Genomic DNA, 22,970 nt, shown 5'->3' with positions numbered 1-22,970 from the left:
ATCCGATTACACATTTGAAAAATGGCAAAAAGGAGGCAAAACTCATAAGGTGGGGTTGAGATAGGAAGTTGTGTCCGAGTGGATGGAGGTCACGATAGCTCAAGTGGTAGAGCAGCGGCGTATCTAGCCGAAGATCATGGGTTCGAATCCCGCTCGTGTCATTAGCTTTTTTTCATCTCAACTAAAAACCTTATTTAATTGTAATTAGTTCAGCTTTATACAGGGAAATGCGGCATAGGTGGAGCAGTAGAATTTCTTTTAAAATTGTGCTACCAAGAAATGGAACACGTCCTCTCTGACCTTTGGGTTACATAGAGAACATAGGGCAGAAGGCCCTTCATAGTGGGGTGTAATTTAGCCAATTTAGTCTAAACCTCATTGTAAAAACCCACCGCAAACCAGACAGAATCAGATGGTGATTAGAGTCAGGCAAAAATGGAAGTAGGTGAAGTGTATTATCAAGATCCCTTTAAAGCAAAAAACAAGTTGATTGCAAGAAGCGAAGCGAGATTAGCTTCCATCCGGAGATATTATTAATATATACAAGTTGGATGGAATAATTGGAAAATGTAGTACACCGGTGGAGAACCAGAACGTGTTTTTTGGCATACGGAAATCAGGGAGATTAAGAATTTTTAAGACATACATTTCCGTGTAGATATTAATAGGTCCGAGGAATACTAAATACCATATAGATAGGAATTCAGGCCAAAAAGTCTTTTTAAAACCAGAAATTTCTCAACAACTAATATTGTAGATATCTACAAACTTGCATAGAATAGCACGTACCTTCGACATTTAATATGTTGAGTTTATCTTTCAGTAGGATTTTGTAATAAGTCAGCCCAAATGCTGTTAAATCCCATCCAAAATAACCCCAAATACCTACAGTAATAGTGTGTGCAAAGATTTATTGCAGCACAATTTTTATATAGGATAGCATTTTTTTCGCTCCCTTTATGAAGTCAAGGGGTGACATTTCCAATTATGTAGGACACATTGAGAAACACTCTCTGCATTCCGGGGGCACATATTCAGCCCTATGTGTCCAGGTACCCAGACAACTATTACAGATTGTCCGAGAAAAATAATTAATTATTATTAAAATTATTAAGAGGAATTAAACACCAGTATATTAATCTAATGTGTTATTCTAATTGTGTCATCACATACTTATTACAAATTGGATTCAAAATATCCTTAATGTTAGCCCTTTTTTCATAAAGGGAATTTTTCATACTTGGATCGTGGATTGCAGTTGTAATAAATAAATCTTTGTACACTTTTATTTTCAAATAAAAATAAAGATACATATTCGAAATTTAGAGGCAACATAAAAATAACATAAAAAAATAACAATGTGAACCAATGTATATAAAAAATGCATATTTAAAAAAAAATCTTTTAATAATATTATGTATATTTACAATTTCACTTTGGAATTAAAAAGTGAAAAGAAATTGATCGATCTCGGAAGATAAAATATGACTTAGTAAGAGCCGAAAGTAATATCGTGCGTGGCCCTGCCGCTGCCCTGAGGAAGGGCGTAGTCTTTGGCGAGCTGGTCGAGTACGCTTCCCGACCTGCCGGCCCTCGCTTCCTGCTGTGGCCTATAAGCGGGCCTCTGGGGCGGTGGGGGCGGCAGCCTGGCGGGGGCGGGTCTCGGCTGTTCGTAGACGGGCGCAGGAGCGAAAACGGGGGCGGCGCCAGGGACGGAAAGCCTTGGAGGAATTGGGCTTCCGGACGACTGGAAGCTCTGGACCGGCCTTGGCTGAGGAGCAGGACGAGGGGCGGGCCTACGCATAAAAAAAAATGATTTAACTTATGTAATTGTTAATGTACTCACGATTGTTTTAAAAGTTAAGTTTTGTACAATTGTTCTTGAAATTTTTTTTGTTGGAATACCCTACCATTGAGGTTTTATTAAATCATGTATGATACATCAGTTAACTTTAAACTTTTTTATTACATTTCAAATGATGCAAAGAGATTGCAAATTATAATTATTCATCGTAGCGAACAGCGGAGAGTCATGCTATGATAATTATCGAAACCAGTGTGAAAGAAAATGTAACAAACCGGGTAAGAAGACATCAAAGCATAGCAAGTCTATCAAATGGGATCCAGGGTGGTAAAACCCTTCTTCTATTCTTATCAGTCAGTTGTTACTATCCAAAAGAACAGGCAGTCCTTTAACAAGACTTATAGATATTCGAAGGTAGGAATAAATGAAACCAACTGTAACAAACTGGGTAAAACGATAAAAAAAAAGCTTAGAAAATCCCAACAAATAGAATCTATGGTGATAGGTAAAATTTTCCTTCCATTATTATCACTCAATAGTAACTATTAAAAACGACAGGCAGTCCTTAAACACGAAATCTTCTATATATACAGATGTAAAAATAAATTGCACAACCTGGGTAAGAAGAAATCATAAGCATAGAAGGGATTCATGGTGGTAAGCAAAATTTTTCTTCAATTGCTATCAGTCAGTAGTAAATATTTAAAACAACAGGCAGTCTTTTTGCAAGAAATCATCTATATATACAAATGCAAGAATAACTAAAACAAACTGAGTAAGATGATATCAAAAGCATAGAAATTCCCATCAAATAGGATCCAAGTACGTAAACAACTTCTTCCATCAGACTGCAGTAACTACTTAAAAGAACAGACGGTTCTTGAAAAAGACATCATAAAGATATTCAAGGGCAGTAATAAATGAAATAAACCGTAACAAACTGGGTAAGAACACATCAAAAGCATAGAAAGTCCCATCAAATGGAATCCAGGGTGATAGGTAAAATCATTCTTTCATTGTTACCAGTCAGTTGTTTCTATTTAAAAGAACAGGCAGCCTTTTAACAAGACATAATACAACTGTAACAACAACTATAACGAACTGGGTATTAAGACAACATAAGTACAGAAAATCCCATGAAATAGAATCCATGTGGATAAGTAAAATCCTTCTTCCACTGTTATCAACTAGTTGTAATTGTTTAAAGCAACAAGTAGTCTTTTAACAAGAAATCATAAAGATATACAAAGGCAGGAATAAATGAAACCAACTGTAACAAACTGGGTAAGAAGGTAAAAAGCATAGAAAATCTCATCTAATAGAATCTATGGGGATAGGTAAAATCTTTCCTCCATTATTATCAGTCAGTGGTAACTATTCAAAAGAACAAGCAGTATTTTAACAACAAACCAACTATATACAAACAAAGTGGGTACCAAGGCATCTAAAGCGTAGAAACTCCAGTCAAATAGAATCCAGGGTGGTAAGTAAAATCCTTCTTCCACTGTTATCAGCCAGTTGTAATTATTTAAAACAACATGCAGTCTTTTAACAATAAATCATAAAGACATTCGAAAATAGAAATAAATTAAATAAACCGTAACAAATTGGGTAAGAAGACATCAAAAGCATAGCAAATCCCATCAAATAGAATCCAGAGTGATAGGTAGAATCCTTCTTCCATTGTTAGCAGTCAGTAGTAACTATTTAAAACAACATGGCACCCTCAACATGACACACAAGAATGACACATCTACCAGAAAACACTTTGAGCCCTGAAGATGATCTCAATAAAGATCGAAACGTTGGCACGATAAAAAAAATGTTTTTCTAAAAACCTACATCACACCAGACCGCATCTCGCGATCTCCAAATATTCATTTAAAACAACAGACAGTCTTTTAGCAAAAAATCATAAATATATTCAAATTCAGATATTCAGTAGTAACTATTTAAAACAACACAGGAATAAATGAAACAAACTAACCTGCACATTCTGCGGAGAAGAATAATAAACTCCACATATTATGTTGAAACGGCACTGTGACATTTACTCGGTCCGTCTATACTCGCGGGTTTCGATGCTAGTCAAACGCGTTTCAGCCTTGCGTCATCTTCAATAAGGAACGTTTTTTTGAGTAACATCAAAATCGGCGTTTATACACTGGCCGAATGCCCATTCGACATATGTTCTCCAACTCACAGATGAACACCCACCATTAACTCTGATATTCTATTAGATTCCTAATCCTCGAAATGGTTAATAAATATAATCAAAATAGAAATTCTGTGATATTAACAATGAAGTAACTTTACGAATTAAATGAAAATCTTAAATTCAGAAGAGACAGTTTGCACACAGGGAATATATCGCAGGTACAATAAAGTTGCTATGGAGGTCTCAAAATAATCCAAAATATATAAACCCCTTTTTTTAATTTTGTAAAAAAAATATTTATTTGGTTGAAATTAGCCTTTAGTAGAACTGTACAAGTCTTTTAGTGTTTTCCGTCTCAGGGTCTGTTTTTAGCTATTATTATAGTCAATTGAGCAATTTGGGATTTGCGTCAGATTTCTAGTCTGCGTCTAGACAAAATATTAACTGAGAGCATTCTAAAATATCTGCCATTCTTGTAATAACTCCGTATTGACCAACTTATGTTATTTTTTGTATTGTAACCATGATTAAAGTCAGAATGAAATAGAAAAACTTTGAACATCACAAGACTTGTATGAGAGTAAAAGAAAGTTATTTCTTGCATTTTCTCCTGAAGAAGAGGAGGTGCAGGTTGCTAGGTTCACTAGCATCAGAGGAAACATCTATACAACAACCGCCTATTCATCGATAACCCTACTTTTAGGTTCTTTAATGAGAAAGAAGATACAGCCAACCACATCATATTCCAATTTGAAGGAAATACTCAACGGAAACATAACCTGGGAAAGAAATTATAGCAACGACAGTCACTCATTTATTCGTATCAAGTCGATTGCATTGAACTTTAGTTAGTACGTTAGGAAAGTACAATAACCCGGATACTTTCTAGTATCAATCAACCACCTGAGCTCAGAATGTCTTGTGTTGTTTCTGATTTTTTTTTTTTTTTTTTGGGCAGAATAGACACATGTATTCCTCAATTTTGCTTGGTGATACTCAAATGGGCAGTATCCACTAAGAACGCCTGAGGACCCGTAAGATATAAATTGTGTTAAAAAATACTGTCATTATTGAAATTTTCTACTAGCACTACTAGAAAAATCAAATTAAATATCACTCACTGTGGTGCGAATACTTGTGACCTCTGAGGTACAGGAGCGAAATTCTGAACGGGCTGCGGCTGTTCGTACCTTTGTTCTTCTTCGTAGTCTTGGAATTGGGGTTGAGGGCGAGGTTGAGGACGAGGCTGTGGCTGAGGACGAGCTTTAGGTGCGGGCCTGTATTTAGGAGCAGGTCTCACTTCAGGTTCGTCATAATCTTCGACCATCCTGCCTGTAACAAATTTTCAGAATTATTATGTCTAACGTCAAATAAAAAATAAAAAATACCGTCTTTGTCGGTGGTTTCGTCGACGAGGGTTGGAGGAGCGACGGTGATGCCTTCGCCCGCTGGCATGAACCCGTACTTGTTCGCTCCGTATTCGACGACGCGAAGTTTACCGACGTCGTCGACGTAGCCGTACTTGCCCATCACCTCGCCGGTGGTGAGTTTAGTCTCGATCTTGAAACTTCCGTCAGCACCTTCATATCCGTAGGTGTAGGAGCCGTCGTCGTTGTGCCTAAAAAATCAAAGACAACAGGTAAAGTCGGCATAATGCGTGAGGCGTCGTCTCGAGAGTGAAAGCAGGGCGCACCCGAATTCCTGATCTGCTAATTACACGCAGAACGCAAGTTATATCATCAAAGAATAACACACAAAATTCTCTTAATTTCGACATTTCACCACAATCTTCCCTCTATAATTTTCAATAGCTTAATAAATGTTATTATATCATTAACATACAGTGACAGGTAAAAAATTCCACCCACTTATAATGTAACATGTTTTGTATATATTTTTATATATTAATCAAAGTTTCGCGTTTTTTAATGTTTAATGAGTCTTTATCTAAAACAGTATAAAAAAATATAAATTGGTAAGGAAAATGAAAAATAAAAAAAGACGGACAGATAAAATTTGTTTTAGATTTTTAATTAACATTTCAATATCGCGTATTTTCTCCTCTTGCCTTAATTACATCTCAAAGACGCCTCGGCATACTTTCTACCAGTCTGGAAATGTATCTTTGCTGGAGGTTAACCCATTTTTCTCGAAAAGGCTTTTCAAGATCGTGGAGTACCAAAAAATGATGGACGTCCTCTTATTCATCTTTTGAGGTTATCCCATAAATGTTCGATGGGGGTCATGTCTGGAGAACGGGCTGGCTAGGCCGAGACCCTGATGTTATGCTGTTGAAGGTCCGTTTGTACTATGAGAGCGACATGTAGACGGGCATTATCGTATAGGATAGGCAACGCACGATTTTCCAAAATTTCATTCACATAGCGAGTGGCCGTCAAAGACCCTCCACGAACAACAACAAACTCTGTGCGACTCTCCATTGAAATTCCCGCCCACAACAGCTCTGAGCTACGTTGAAAAGGTCGGCTCTGGGCAAAATTACAGGTTTCGCAGCTTTCATCTCGCCATCTCCACACGCCCATCTGGAGGTCGTAGAGCAAATCTACACTCATCTGTAAAAAGATCCCAATCGTCTCAACACCAATGGCTGGGTCCTCGAGCAAATGGAAGCGTGCATCTCCGTGTGTTCTGGACAATTCTGGTCCTCTTACGAGGCGAAAAGCAAAAGTCCATACTGATTTAATCTTCTTCCAACAGTGCTTTCAGAAAGACACCTCGAACTTCCTGATTAACCCTTTGAACAACAGTAAGGTGCCGGTATCGCAAAATTCTCAAGGTCAAAAAACGGCCATCCTGAGGTTCTGTTACCCTAGGGCGTCCAGAACCGGGCCTTGCTGAACGTCCATCTTCTTTGAGAAAACAAAGATGAAAACTAAATAGTTTATTGCTTTAGAATTCAAATGAGGCTGAATAAACATTTTAAAGTCCGTAAAAAGTAAACATTGAAAAATCTTTAATCCTTGTTTTGGATTAAGGATTAAGTGTGTTTACCTCTAATTGATATTCACAATTTAAAACAGCATAAACAAATATTTATTGATAACAAACAAGAGATAAATTAAGGACAGAATTTTCTTTTATTGAGAAAAAAAATCCGTTGGGTGGAAATTTTTGCATGTCAGTGCATATTTATATCGTGCCACTCCATTATTAGCCAGTTTTTCCCAAAAACTCCCATTCATGTTAACTAAACTGTTTGTCAATTGTGCTACCACTTTTCACTTTTGCATAAATTATAGTACAAAACATTGTTAAGCTTTCAAAACAATGGGATTACACCATTTGTTCAAAAGTAGAATGTTTTGGTTCCATGGGATAGTTTTTATTCAAATAAGTAGAACTAGCGTTTTCAGTGGTCATAAGAAGATTTCGTGAGTTGTCCAATTTGGAGTGCAAATAATAAGGCCGTGGAGAATCAATGTTTTTAGAGTTATCTCCACAAAGTTTTCTCATTGCTATTAAGAAGTACCGTAAGTGAAATTCTGTCTACAAGTGTTAACTAGACAAAATTGGTTTGAAAATAGTCATAAAATGCACGATAAATGTAATGATAGACCTTGACGAGAAATTTTAAAAGTTAGCTAAAGTGAAACTTAAATTATTAAAGATTCACCATGACTAAAACAACTTTCTTCCACAATAAATGTTTTTTAAATCGAAATCTATCTTTGCAGAATATTACTAGGTCGGTGCGTAAGTATATTTAAATTTGCCCTTTCCGGATTCCGCTAGTACTTCCTTGTTCATAGGTACTTGTTATTTTTGGACATCTATTTTCTGACTAGTTTTCACAACCGTTAACGTTGCTGTTATTCCAAATTAAGTTTATCAATGATTTTTAATGAGGTTAAAATTATATAAATACGACAATCTGTCAAACAGGTTTCTAGGTATTGGGTCATTAAAGCCAAAGGCTGCTTCCGTCCAACACGTAATTGAAGCAAACCAACAAGTTCTCTTCTATGACACAAATTTTGCCGCTGGCTTCCTGCAGCGGTCAGTTGAGCAACTGCCAGTTTGCAAATGCGCGCCAGCAATAATTAATTATCACAGTTTGATTTGAAAAAAGCATGAAGCCCGTGATGGACTCGGTCTTAATGCTGTCGTCTTTCTTTTCGGCTGACAAAGGTTGCTGTCATTACTCTTTGCCAACTCTCGTCCCTCGGGCATTGCTCACTCCGTTGCCGAGCGGTACGTCTTAGTTATGATGGATAATTAGCTAATGTCAATGCAATTTCTTCACCTGTTTTTATACGCCCCATTAAATAGGCAAATAACGAAAAATAAGTAATTTCACAGTAAAAATTAGATCTAAAAAAAACAGTTAAGATTGCACTATCTGCCACGAAAGCCGGATGAGTGGACTAGAAAAAAAATTAGAACATGAACATCCATGAATATACATAGAAACTAAAAATAAAGTGGTTTAAGTTCATTCTAAAAACACAAGTAACATAAAGAATTTAAGAACCAAAGAAGAGAAAAAAGAATCGTGGAATGTAGGTTCAAAACCGATAGATAGATTTATCGATTAACAGATAGAGAAGGACAGAGAGTCTAAGTTATGATGTTTGTTGATCGACCTGCAGATAATCTATGTAGGGTGCCAATCTTCGTAGAGGTCATTAGACAGGTGAAAAAAAGAAGACTAAATGCTGGGTTCACCGAGCTTTCGGCACGTTATAGTGCCAACATCAAGGCCTATTTTATTACAAATTCAAAAAAATACACATAAATAAATGAAAGCTCGATAAACCCAGCATTTAGTCTTATTTTTTCACTTGTCTTATGACCTCTTCGAAGATTGGAACCCTACAGCGACTCTAAGTGAGTGTTAATACGATATACAGAAGAAGTGTCACTTCGTATCTATTTAAAATAAAGATAGATTTGTAAATGCTTATAATTACCTATAATTAGCATTACTACTAAAGAAGAAAAGAAAGATTAAAAAAAGGTAGGTAAGTAAGACAGACAATTAGGAAGCAGTGTATGGTAGTTCAGTAAATACGAGTGCTAGATTTATGGAATAGAAAATTAGGAAAGTATTTACTTCGATTCCTAGGTAAGTAGGTAGGTGTGTAAGAAAATAAGATTGAAAGTAAGGTAAGTAAGACTGAAAATTAAAAAGGTACGTATTCAGAAAAGTATGTACGTGAGAGGTTACTTAAAACGATAGTAGGTAAGTGAAATAGAAAATTAAAAACCCATGTATTCAGATTGTTTGGTAAGCAGGTAGTTAAATATGAGGTAGATATGTTTTCTTGGTAAGTAGGAAGTTAAGTAGAAAGATAATACGTAATTAAGATAGAAAATTAGGAAGATACCTATGGTTGCAGATCTTTAGGTAAGTAGGTAATTAACTAGTAAGTAGATATGTAAGTACTAGGTAGATAGGAGGTTCAGTAGAAAGATTGGAAGGTAAATAGGCAGGTCAGTAAAACGTGGAGGTATGGAGAATAGCACATTAGGAAGGTATTTGTGTTGATTGATAATTATTATGTAGAAAGTTGGAGGTAAGTAAGACAGAAATTTAAGTTAAGGTTAAGTATGCAGATATGTAGGTATGTAGGAGGTTAAGCAAAAAGGAGTTGAATAGGAAGGTAAAAGATAAGTTTAACTAAAATAAGTAGAAGATAAGTTGGGTAAGTAGGTAAGTGTGATAAAGAAATACTGGCAGAAACAGAAATGGAGAAAATGGAAAGATAGAGAAGAATGAAAGAGAGAGAAAGTGAAAGAAAGATTAAAGAACGAGAGAAAGATAGTGAGTAAAGAATTATGTAATGATTTGTATATCATTTTGTGAATTATTTATATAAATTTATAGGCATAATCACTAAATTTATAAATTTATAGACTCAATTCTTTCTGGTGATTAGTGGAGTTATGTCTCTTTTCTTTGTAATTGTATATTTTTCTTGATTTGACTGGTTACCTTACATTTAATTAAATTAATTATAAATAGATAGAAATTTTGTCATTCAGTATTTTGGAATAGAGATCGAGAGACNATAATATTATAATGAATATATTATATTATATATTATAAAAAATAATAAATTAAATAATACAATTTATAGAAATGTGTGGTGTTTAGAGACCGTTAGCCAACGATTATTTTGAGATGGTGAGATGCGTTCTGGTGTGACCTAGGTTTTAGAAAAACTTTTCACACCCTACATGCATTTGTAAAATTTAAACAATGTTTATAAATCCAGGCACTGATGATGATCTCAATAAAGGTCGAAACTTTGGCACGATAAAGAAAATGTTGCACTAAACCTACGTCACATCAGACCGCATCTCACGATCTCCGAAAAATTAGATTTATAGACTCAATTCTTTCTGATGATTATGGGAGTACATTTAATTAAATTTATTAGAAATTGATAGAAAATTTGTCATTAAATGTTTTGGAATAGAGATCGAGAGACATAATCACTAAATAATAATGCAATATTTACTAAATAATGCAATTCATAAATATTGCAATAATTTAAAGCTTGGAATTTTTCATTCCATAAGACGGAGGTTGAGCTGACAATATCATAATTATTACTTTTGAGTTATTTTTATTTGGACTGTTAGGAATAAAGATAGACAATTAGATAGTGTAAAATGCATAAAGCGATAATTACAAAGGTTGAGAAACGGAGAGAGCGTGTGAGAGAGAAAGAGGGCGAAACTTCTTGAATACCACCTAATTAACTTGTGCAGTTATACAAATATGTGGAGAAAAAATACGCATAAACGTTTCCAAGTGGCGACCAGTTAAGCCTTTCGAAGGAATGAAATCTCTTACCTAGGAAAATCATCTATGACGAAAAGTGCGGGTTGGGCGACTCAACCACTAAAATGCTGTTTTAATTGAATACAAACAGGCAACTAAAATAAGTTTATATTTTATTAATGTTGAAGAGTTGAATCGCAATTGAGATTAAAATCCACTAGAATCAAGACTAAAAATCTTGATGAAATAGGGTCATAATATATTGACAAATTTCCTATATTATTTTATCAATTTAATTTTTCTTTATCTTTTTTGTTCAATTTTAAGGTCCACAAGTTCTTCAACCTTTCACAAATTTTCATATAGTGCGCCGTACCTCATAAAATGTTAACCAGTAAGCTGTTGTAAGCATCAGTGTTAACAGTACAAGGGAAATCTTATTGAAGCTTTAGACAAAAATTACAGAAGTCGGAACGGTTAATATTGTATGCAATTTCGTTTTATTTTTTGCTTAAGGTTACAGTTTAAAAAAAATTTTTAAATCAATGCTCTTTTCATTGGTGTAATCATATTAACATAGAATTAACATTTTATGAGATTCGGTGAATTTACTTTATGTGATAAACCTGTGAAAGGTTGAAATAACCAGAATGAATATCTGGAATATAATTGAGAATCAGACTTTGAATGAAGGAACTTGTTGGCCCATTTTACATGCAGGATAACCTTTTAAAGTACTGATGTTTATTCACGATACCCTGTATATTCAATGCTTAGAGTATACGCTTTCAACAGCTTTATGTTGCATCGAGTTTAATATTTTGGTCTATCATTCACGGGACATGCTACATCCAACCTAGAAGCATCCATGGCCATAATCTTGAAAAACATTAGCTAACGACTATCAAGTAATAATAGACAATGGATATTACTGATGTTCAAAAGAAAACGACATCCACTTCATTCGGGTTGAAACACATCATGAATAGGTACATAAATGAATTCTCAAAAGAAGCGGCTCAGAATGGAGTTAAATTAAACATTCGACAGATGACGCATAATGCCAGAGGGATTTGGCCAAACCTGTTATACAGGATACACCCCCGTATTATAAAGTTAATAGACCGAGGAAATCCCTTACGGTAATATGTTCGTTACGTTTTAACCACAACCAGCTGCCATAACACTTGGCCAAGATTGGTATCGCGGAGTGTGAATGTGACAGAAGAATGAGCGGCGATGCAAATCATATTATCCTGGGACGTCTCAAAAAGGGGAATGTTACATAAGGAGTTTCAAAACGGCAGTGTGAACTTTCCTACAAAACTAGAAACCATACTTACGGACACAAAAATATCCAGGTCTTTGCATTTATAAATGAAAACTGTATAAAAGTTAACACAGTATAATTAGTTATTTAATGGCTGATACTGCAACGCCAATGCCAAAAACAAACACAAAATAAATTCCTATTAAATTTAATCAAATAGTGTGGGGGTAGTAAATAGATAGATAAAGATAAATAACTTTCAAATTAGTTTCGTCTGCGTTTTGATATAGCGAAGAAAATTATAAAATGTCGTACCCAACAACTAATTTCTTTGTGCAAACAAATCTAAAAAAACATAAGAACAAATATCTATGATTACATTTGCGTACACACATAGACAAACAAATAAATATATAGGCATGTACAGTTTTTTATTTTTTCTCAGCATTGAGAAATATTGGGGAGATAGACAAATTATAGTTTTCTTTTTTTGTATTGAGAGATAGTTAGATAGCAAGAGAAAATGGAGAGATTGAAAAAGGGAAGAAAGAGAGAGAGAGAGAGAGAGAGAGAGAGAGAAGAATGGCAGAATGAGAAAGCGAAAGAAGTGAGAGAGAATGGGAGAAGTAAAGAGAGAGAGGGAGTGAAAGAGGGAGAGAGGGAGATAGCAAGAGAGATAGAGGTAGAATGAGAGACAGAAATAAAGAGAGAGAGTAAGAGCGAGAGCAGGACCGATAGAGATAGAGAAAGAATGAGAGAGGTTAAGAAATAAAGATAAATAGATAGAAAGAGAAAGAAAGAATGAGAGAGGTATAGAAAGAAAGATAAATAGATAAGAGAGAGAGAGAGAGAGAGAGAGAGAGAGAGAGAGAAGTGACAGAATGATAGCAAAAAAAGTGATAGAGAATGGGAGAGATAAAAAGAGAGAGATGGATAGAGAGAGAGTGAATGAAAGAGGGATTAACAAAGAAAGCAAGAGAGATGGAGATAGAGATAGATAGATAGAGAGAGAGAGAGAGTGTAGAGAGAGAACGCGAGGGGAGAGAGAGAGAGAGAGAGGAAATGAAAGAGAGAGGTAAAGCTCAGCGAAAAACAATGTAACAGAAAAAATAGGATAGAATTGTATAAATATGTAAAACCGAAGCAAAGAAAATTAAATAGTGACAGTAAAACATCTTGGATACTATTTTACTATGCGCTTACAAAATAGTAAAAAAACACAACAAATATACAGCGTATAATTTCATATATAAATAGATCGATAAATAGACAGATAAATAGTAAGACAGAAAAGTAAATAAATAAAAATATTTCATTGTTTTTGTTTTTAAATGGAATAAATGCTATAGAAGTTTTTATTATTGTATGACGACCGTAAAAGAAAAGAGAAATTATTTTTGCCTTTCTTTAGTTTTTTATTATTCAGCATATTTTTTTTATAAGAGACAGTCACATAAAATTTCTGGACCGGATAAATATCTACCTATTTATCTGCTTGAGAATCGGTACTGGTGTCGGCTTCGGAGCCGCTTGGGCGTGTGAAGAAGGCCTGGAGAAACCGGGGCTCGCTCTGTGCTGCGGGCGGGCAAACTGTTGAGGCTCCTCCTCTTCAACATAATTGTACTGCTGGGCGAACGAGGCCGCCACAAAACAGCACAACGCCACGATCTGAAAACAATACATTTATTTAATCAAATATATTTTCAAGTTGTAAACATTTTTGTAATATCAGGAATTATTTTCATATATAAATCATTATTTTATTTTTCGAACGACCATATAGTTTGAATATATTGCTCTTAATGAAATAGTCAAACACAAATGAAAAGTCTTTTCTTACCAAAATATGATTATTTCAATTAGGTATGAACTATCGGTACTAAAAGCATTATCAAATTTATCAATGTTTTGCAGTTTTTTTCCGTTTTTTTAATTTTTAGTTTTAGTTTTTGTTACGAATGGATTTCAACTCGGGGGGTTGTTGGAATATATATATAGGGTTATATGAACCCTCCGGCGCCGGTGTTTTTGAAAGAATCCTATTTGTAAATATGTTAGGTTTGAAGGCTGGGCCGCTGGATTCGAACCCGGGACCTTTACCTTACAGAGATGAGCACCGTGTAAACGCCTAAACCGTTGCCCGACGCTCCTGCTATTGGTTAGAAAAAAAAAAGATTTATGTAAGTACCATCATTTTCTTAATATTTAATCAAACATCCATGCTTATGGTGCAATCGTTGGCTTTGATCAATCGCCTAAAATATTAATGATTCCATTGATTTTTCTCCATAAACATATGCATTAATTTTTTTCTCAATATTGAAAAAACTCAATATTGATTGTTGTACTACACAATTTAAACATATGCTTTTTGTAAGTTCACAAACATATAATTTCTTATACATGTCTCTCGAATTTCTGCTGAACATTTAAACATATTAAAAAGTAAAAAGGTAATAACAATACTCAGAATATTACACATTAAAATACTAACATTTTAATATAACATTAATCCCAACATGTTTAGGCCGTAATTGACCAAATTAAATATTTCAATTAATTATTCTTTTTATTCCTCTCGTGTTACTAACTTTTTTTAGTCAACCAAGACCTTAGATAAAAAGAATAGATAATAGATATATCTATTTATAGATAATAAGAATTGAAATTTTAGCATATGTTTAACCAGATTTTCTAAATATTTGAGCATGTTTTTGAATGGGGAAAGTGGTAAAGTTAAAAACAATTGTTTATTTTATCATGGATGAAACTTTTCTTGCGAAAAATGGCATAGGATTGAGTGGGTATCAATTAATAAATCTCCATGAAATTTTATAATAAAAAAATTGTTTATAGTTTATAGATTTACACGGTTAGTTTCAGTTTTATCTTAAGATCTAATTTCCCACATCGATTTCAGTGTTGCTGATGCCATTGAAATATAAATCAGTTCATGTTACATTTTTTTATGGAGTTTTTTAAACCAAAGCTTTTTCATATCATTTAAAGTGAAAAACTCCATAAAATAGAAAAACATGTGATTATTTAATAACTATATGTTTATTTATATAGATGGAAAAAAGCATTACTACGATAAATTACAAATTAACATGATATATAATAATAATAAAAATGTAAACTAGATTGGAACAATGAGAACTATAGAGGAAGATTGTAATTGAATACGACTGATATGGGATTTATTTTAAATTGTTCTTCAATTCACCTCTAACGACAGATAGCTTGTTGAACAGATTCGTAATTTTATTTATGGAAAAGTGAGAAATATAGTTTGTACAGACGAAATACTGATGCAATTAGATTTTACTGTTGGCGTGGGCCTATGGACATGGAAATTAAGACATGAGAGCAGTTCTGAAAAATCATTCTAACCGTTTGGTACACTACAGTTACATACATTTACTTAATTTGCTTTATTACCGAAAGAAATTAAATTAAAAAATTTGTTTTTTTCTGTTCTAGCATTTTAATGTTAGTTTTGCTTTGTGGTGACCAAACAGAACAGCATAGTCAAGCACTAGACTGACAATAGACCTAAAAATAAACAGATCTATTAAGTTTTATCTGTGAAATCACAAGATCCTAATAATTTGGAGGCTCTTTTGCAGATAGTTTCTTTCTGAAGGTTTTGTTGTATTTGGTACATAAATACATTTGTTCAATGCAACCGTCAATATTATGCTCTACAAAGCTCAAGATTTCTTTAGACCTTTTTGATAAGGCTGACTGTAAGGCGTTGACACGACGCTCATCACTCTTTTCTGATCTGAAAGTGGCAGAATTTTTAAGTCAGTACACTGCATCGTAAAAAAACCCCTTTCTTCATAAAAGCGGTATAGAATTCTGTGAGTAGCTTTTAACAAATTTCCATGGCACTTGCACAGGATTTGAACGTTGGACTTCTTTAATAAAACAAGCTAAAATTTAATACTTTCATTATTTTTTAGTAGAGTTTTAATTTAGTTATAAATTATTTTTGATTAATTGAATTTGGTGAATAATTGGAGGTTATACATTCACGCGCAGCTTTTCCACATTGCGGGTTTAGCATTCTCACATGCGGTTATATAAATAACAAGGTCACCCCTTGAGAAAAAAAAACCATCGTCGCTGCCTATGTGGCCTTAAGCAAAAAGTAATTTAATCGATTGCGCTTGAGTTTCTTTGTTTGAAAGATAATCGTTTAAACCAAGACAATAGATTTTCAGAACCTACAATTAAAACAACAGTCAAAATCTATCCGCTGTTTGTTTAATATAGTATTTCTGCCTATGACATTTTAATACCAGTTCAATAAAAAAAAAATTTAAAACCTTGGACTTCATTAAAAGGCAGATTTTAAAAATGTACGACTGAAAGTGGCCAACTGGACTGTGCAATATTATTTGATCGCCCGGATCAAACAGCAGATCGCTCAAGTTTGAGAGGGTGCAAAGAAGGTTATCTAAATATTTGTCGTACAAATTACATGACAGTAGTGAACTCCCTTAAACGGGAAGATTGAATTTGGACCGTTTAGAAGGCAGAACAATTTTGGCTTGTTCTTACGGAAGATACTTAATAATAGACTTGATTCCCCGGAGATCTTCTCCGGCATTGGTATTGTGTCCTGTCTCCGCTCCCGTGATGTTGTGTTCCCCAACATAGTTGTTGAGTTCGACCAATTTTGGGTTGAAAAACTTGTCTTTTTCGGATAGTTCGGCACATAAATCGAAATAGATATGTCGCGGACCTTTTCTATGATTCCTTGTCGATTAAAAAAAAAAAAACATTACTAGCAGTGAAAACGTGATTAAATGGGCTTTTTTCCTTTTCCACACATGTGGTCCCAGCCAAAGTCCGACCACCAACCCTGGTGCCTGGGGGTAACCAATGATAAAGGCAAAATTCCCATTATCTTCCCTATCCTTCCTTGCCCCTTTCCTTTCCCCCCCTCCCACCACTGCTTTTGCAGAGGCTTCCTGGGTTTCTGAACCCGCACCCCTCAGGCAACGAGTGCATCAGTAGGGAGTTGGTATAAACTCCAAGGTGGGATCAGTCCCACTTAAAAATAATACTGAACCACGGGATTAGAGTATCCAAGCGGCTCTACTAATAGAGGTTGAACTATTGGTGGTCGTGGTTTGTAAACAAATCGTACCTTAACTGGAGGGTACCGGCCAACCGGAGCCGGAGATAGATTGTCTTTTCTATCTCTTCTGGGGTGGTGAAAGACACGGCTGAAAGACCGTGCCGGAAACCAGAAAACTGCCTTTTTCAAGGCACATGTATGGATGTGCCCTTTTTAGGGCTCTTCTGAACTTGGTTAGCAATGCACTACCTCGCTAGCCAAGGGATGTGACAAGTCCATGTAAAATCTTCCTGGTGTTCTCTTTGAGAACACTGGGCGTCTGTAGTCGGATCGGGGATAAGTCAGGGAGTTAAAGAACCTCATGGTCTCAACACCCATGAATAAAGATGGGAACATCTGTCCACACATTTTATTGTACTCTATTGCAGTAATTATCTAGTTGTTATCTATTTTTAAGTTGAGTTTTTATATTCTGAATTATTATGCATGTTTTATTTACTCTTGACTGTTCCGTTTTGAAATAAAATACCCTCAACTAATGTGGCTAATTGACGAAAAACAGCGTGATAAAATGAATACTGTCGACTGATAAAATTTTGTCATTTATTGTGTAGAAAGTGAAGAGAACTCTTATTCCTTTCTCCTGTTGCATTTACATCAATGTCGTCTCCATTAAAAAACGAGAGATTTGACATCTTGCGATTTGCCATCTTATGATTTTTCAAGGATATAAACGATCCCATGATCCCCAATTCAACCGGACGACTAAAATGTCGTACAGGCAGGTAAAAAGGAATATAATAGTTTATAAGAATGTAAAGAGAATAAAACCTTCGTTATCCACGTCTTCAAATCCGGTTCTCCGAAAGGACAGTCTGTATGACCAGTTCGCCATGAAAGTGCAAGGTCGGTGATGGAAAAAAACCGTTTAACGGTAATGGACAGCGCCAGTTCGGTTCACTCCCACTTTATGCTTAAATCTAACTGTTCCGGTTATTTCTATACAAGGTAGTTTGATATTAATAAATTATTCATTGGTTCTTTAAAATAAGTTAACACGTACAGAACATGATTCCATCACCTTAGCGATGCAAATCGAAACCGTAAATGTTTTTGTGTTGTTGTTACACAAAATACCACAATGTGTTTTTAAAATATAGTGTTGACCATTTGTGTAACTGTATCATTTCAGTAACGCAACGATCATAAAGCACAGATTTTTTAAAATCATATTCACTATCATTTCAACTGGCCAAACTATATTTATTTTTATTTAATACAAAAAGAAGTCGCCTTGACAATTTCTGCAAACTAACTTGCTCAAGAAAGACCTAAAGTTCCATAAATAAATCTCCTAAAAAACCTAAAGTTTATCAAACGGAAAGATAAGAGTAAAATAAATTGTGCAATGTTTTTTACTGAGTGATTTTTAATTATACAACATACATATTGCATGAATATGTTAATATTAATATTTAATTATGTCGAAAAATTATCATTTGTAGAATTGTGATTGTTTTTTTCCCGCACACTGTTTTTTAATCAACAATCAGCTACCAACCACAAATCGATTCGATAAAAAAACAAAAAACAACTGCGATGGTTGAAACGTGATTCAAAACGATAATGGCTTGATGTTAGTGTATTCATTTATAAACAATCGCTAACTAATCATGGTGTGACCATGTACCAAATCAACACCATTTTGGCATATTTAGTTTGAAAATACATTTGAGCTTTAATTATTTTAAAAAACCCAGCGAGGATAAGCGGACCAGAGGACACATTTTGGCATATAATTGAAAGATTCCAACCAGCCATTGATCAAATAAAGCAGTTTTTAAACCATTTTTTTTTAAATCAAATCTATTTTGCATACTTGAAAATGGTAATATACTTTACTCCATTATGTGGAGATCGTGAGGTTTACTGCATTATGAACAGACTTAACTGAAGCGAGAAAACAACTGATTTTTATTTCCTACGCCTTGAGCTGGAAAGTGATCTAATAAAGAGATTTTATTTTTTGAGCAAACAGCAGCGTGCAGCCATTCAAAAAAAAGAAAGTAAGTGGGAGAATGGTGGTCCCTTAGCAGCTAATTGTTAGCGCCAAGCTGGAAATTGGGCCGAAGCTTTTGTTCTCGGAAGATTTCGAAACCGGCCACTCTCGGCCAACCTGGCGTTAAATGTCACGAATCCAGGGACAATTAAAAACTAGTAGGTGAACAAGATCAATAAAAAGAAGACAAACGAAAAAGAAATTTAACTTCATAAAGAGCGTAAAGACATAATATCCGATTTGAGAAGGAATTTCCGCCTGCCCGGTTTCTCGTGAAATAAGTGAGAGGGCATGGACACATGTTCGCTCCCTTGTTCACGTAATTCCACCCGTTCACTTTTTTCTCGAATTCTGTACTACTGGCAACGACAACCTTCCCCGATCCGACGGAAAACACAGTTCTGTAATAGATCTGGTGCTCCAGTTAATCCAAAATTGGACTTTCACTTGTTTGACGGCCTATATTCTATAACTTAACAGGTTAATTTTGTCCATTGAAAACCAGAATTCCCGTCATATTTCCTTGGAGATTGAATTTTTCTTATCGTAAAATTTCCTCCTGTGGCCTCAAGAATGAACCTGTAATTTGATCGTTACCGATCGTTTTGGCATGCCTATCTTCGCGGGTTGGTCTATGAGACGCGTTTTACATTTAGCCATCCTCAGTGTTGGAATTTCTTTGAAGTCAAGTCTCTTTTCTACGGCCTTGAAGGGTTGGATGCGTGTACCAGTCTTGTCTTTGTTCATAATTCTTATTTAATTAGCAACTAACAATAGACCCATCAATCATAACTAGAATGGAAAAAATTATAACACCAATAATTTTTTTTAAATATAACTTAAATTTTACGAATATACAATATAAAAGAAGCACTAATTATTGACACATACTTTAAATTTGGTGATTTGTTCGTTAATTAATAAAATATAAGATTAACTAGCTTTCTATTGGGTAAATTTATAACAAACTTTTTTTTTTATAATAATATATGATATAAATAGTGTTCAGCTATTTTCTAACCAAAATATTTACTATGAATGAAGCTTTTAATTCCAACTTTTTATGAAGGACTGCCGCCATAAAAGTAAACGAACCTCAAAAAAATCGGCAACCAAAAGATAAAATCGATCATAACAAAACGTAAAAAAATTACAAACCTATCAGTAATTAGATTTAAAATTAAATTTAGATGATGATTTAAATTTGATCTGTATTTTCCGCTTATAGTAAATTTTAACTTGTCAGTAGTTTGTACTAACCAAAATATTTTTTTTTAAATGTAGTAACAAAATAAACAAAATCAAAATTAAATTAGCTCACTTTATAGATGTGATTAGAATAGATTATACTTAAAAATTAATTAAAACGCCGATCTATCGCTAAGCAAATTTTAAAAAATCTATGAATCCAACGGTGTTTTTATTTGACTTATACATTTCAAAAGTACTGGTAATTAAAAAAAAAACACACTACATTTCGTTCGAACGTTTTAAGTTTACAGATATTTTAGTTGAATTTTATAAACAGTAACACTTCATCCTCATGATTACTTTTCAAATTGAAAATAGTTTGGCTATCTTCAGAGTGACTTTTTTTGTAATTAGTTATGTATTTCCTATATCTATCAAAACGTGAACACGCGGTAGTGAAACGCATAAATAAATCATAATGAACTATTGCCTCATTACTCCGTAAATTATTCAAATTTAATTGATTTTAATAACAAGTTTGATCTTATGTGCCAAATTGGTTTTTAAATTTTTACCCGGTGTTTTGTAAAGTACAAAACCGGTCCGGACCTAAAAGTCATAAGCACTTCCACTTTTCTGGAGCCCTTTCCGCCTTTCCACTGCAACCACTCGAAATGCACTAATTTTTTTTTTAATATTTATTTTCCTTGCCCGAACACTTTTCACACTTTGTTTTTTCAAATTGTTTATTATATACTTACGTAAAAGTTTCTCGAGGCCATGATCACAGACAGACTGGGCAGAGAAGGTTGATACTCTCGATTTTATACCCAAGATTCCCACCACCGCCTTTTTACATTTACGCCGGTCATTTGGCCATGTTTTCTGGTTTTGAGCTATGTAAGATTTAAGCGAAATAAATAAATTTGTAGAAAAATTAATCAATTAATTTTTTAAACGTTGTTTTAAAAACAATATTAATTATGTACGCTCGTAGAAACGTGACGAGCTTTTGAAACAAATAGGCCAATCAAATTTGGAACAATTTAATTTAGATACTAATACTAATACTTTTTTATCTCAACTAGAAACCTTAATTAATTGTAATATATTAATTGGTCAAGCGGACCACGAAATTAGTGAATTTAATTTAGATATTTCGATTTTCGTAGTTTTGTTTTTCTACCTTCTAACGTAATCCTTTATATTAAATAATATAAAAGAAATAAAGAGTTGTCTATTATTTGATTTTAGACTATTCATTTAAAAATAATCCTTATTTAACCCAGGTAAAAATCAACAGATTATTTTTAGATCTCTAGTTTGAAAATACATTTTATGAAAACAACGAGAATATGCGGGCCAGAAAATGCATTTTGAAATTGTAATCAAACAAGTTAACTGATTAATTTTCGAACAATACAAATATATTTTTCACTTAAGAAACTAAAAGATGCTGAGAAACAAAACAGGTGAAAACCAAAAATGTCGTTTCTTAGAAAAAATTATGAACACGATTTCCGGTACAGTTGAGACAAAAGTACAATGAAATTCCGAACAACTTCATGTACATAGTTTAATTTATTCGTCATATTTTTCTAGTACCTAACTTCTAGAACTACTTATAAATTATACAACTCTCTTATTCTAACCGAGCTTTTTCAGTAAAGACAGAAAAACATACAGTTTAGATAATTTGGAAACATTCAGTTTTTGATTAAACGCACAGTAATGCTAATCTGTTTTATTAGCTATATTTAGATATACATTCTAAATAATTATTTTACTTAAATTTCTCAAAGTAAACGATTTAATCAAAACAGTTGAAATCGCTTTTAATTTGTTGTGGCAAACAATAATTTATAATAGAAAATATCTATTTATATACTATCTATTTCTTTTTATCTCTTTCCTAATCTCTTTCTCTCTCCCTCTCTCTCTCTCTCTCTCTCTCTCTCTCTCTCTCTCTCTCTCTCTCTCTCTCTCTCTCTCTCTCTCTCTATTCCTCTATTTCAACCCTTTCTTACAAGTGTATCAATTATTTAAATTTCTGGTTATGAAACTTTACTACAACTTTTTAAATAGTACATTATTCCTACCTCAATATTTAATACATGATCTTAGGCGCTTGTTTGTATATCTAGCTCGGAAGAAGCTCCTAGTTCTCTCTCTATTCTCTATTATCTCTCTTTATCTCGATATATCTATTTATAGTTCTCTTTATCTCTATATCGCGCTCTATGTGTGTGCGTGTTTGTCTTTATTCAATTCATTGAGTGGTGTGTGATGATGTGATAGTCATCGCTCAATCTCATAATCATCGTATGTACAAAATCTCTGTATCATAAATAATCATTATTGACTATTTCACCAGTTATCAATTATACATTTCAGGTTTTCTTAAATTGATTTATCACAATTTTCATAGAAAGGTAATTGAAACGATGTTTCATATATTCTGACAAAGCCTTTATCTCTGATATCAATTATATATCATAAATTAATTATTATCATATATTCATATAATTATATAAGTTAATTTTTGTTATTATTATTTAACAATAAATACATATAAGAGAAGCATGTCCAACCAGATTTAAAAATCTATCGGCTGGCTCCTTTATATTTTAAATTTTTACTGTAGT

General features: G+C 33.8%; 1 protein-coding gene across 1 annotated transcript; it reads right to left on the bottom strand.

The window, feature by feature from the left end:
- Positions 1–1,388: 1,388 nt before the first annotated feature.
- On the bottom strand, positions 1,389–21,127 carry LOC106671989 (tyrosine-protein phosphatase non-receptor type 23). Its single transcript, XM_014403028.2, has 5 exons — positions 21,087–21,127; positions 13,467–13,651; positions 5,351–5,580; positions 5,084–5,294; positions 1,389–1,796 (listed from the first exon to the last, which is right to left on the bottom strand). The coding sequence occupies exons 1-5, from the start codon at positions 21,105–21,107 to the stop codon at positions 1,490–1,492; spliced, it is 954 nt and encodes a 317-aa protein (XP_014258514.1). The 5' UTR covers positions 21,108–21,127; the 3' UTR covers positions 1,389–1,489.
- Positions 21,128–22,970: the final 1,843 nt, after the last annotated feature.

This window comes from Cimex lectularius, unplaced genomic scaffold (genome assembly GCF_000648675.2).
Source record: "Cimex lectularius strain Harlan isolate CLEC.00 unplaced genomic scaffold, Clec_2.1 scaffold32, whole genome shotgun sequence".
Lineage (NCBI taxonomy): Eukaryota > Metazoa > Arthropoda > Insecta > Hemiptera > Cimicidae > Cimex > Cimex lectularius.
Note: the sequence above shows the minus strand (reverse complement) of the source record. Positions and strands in the feature narration are given on the sequence as shown.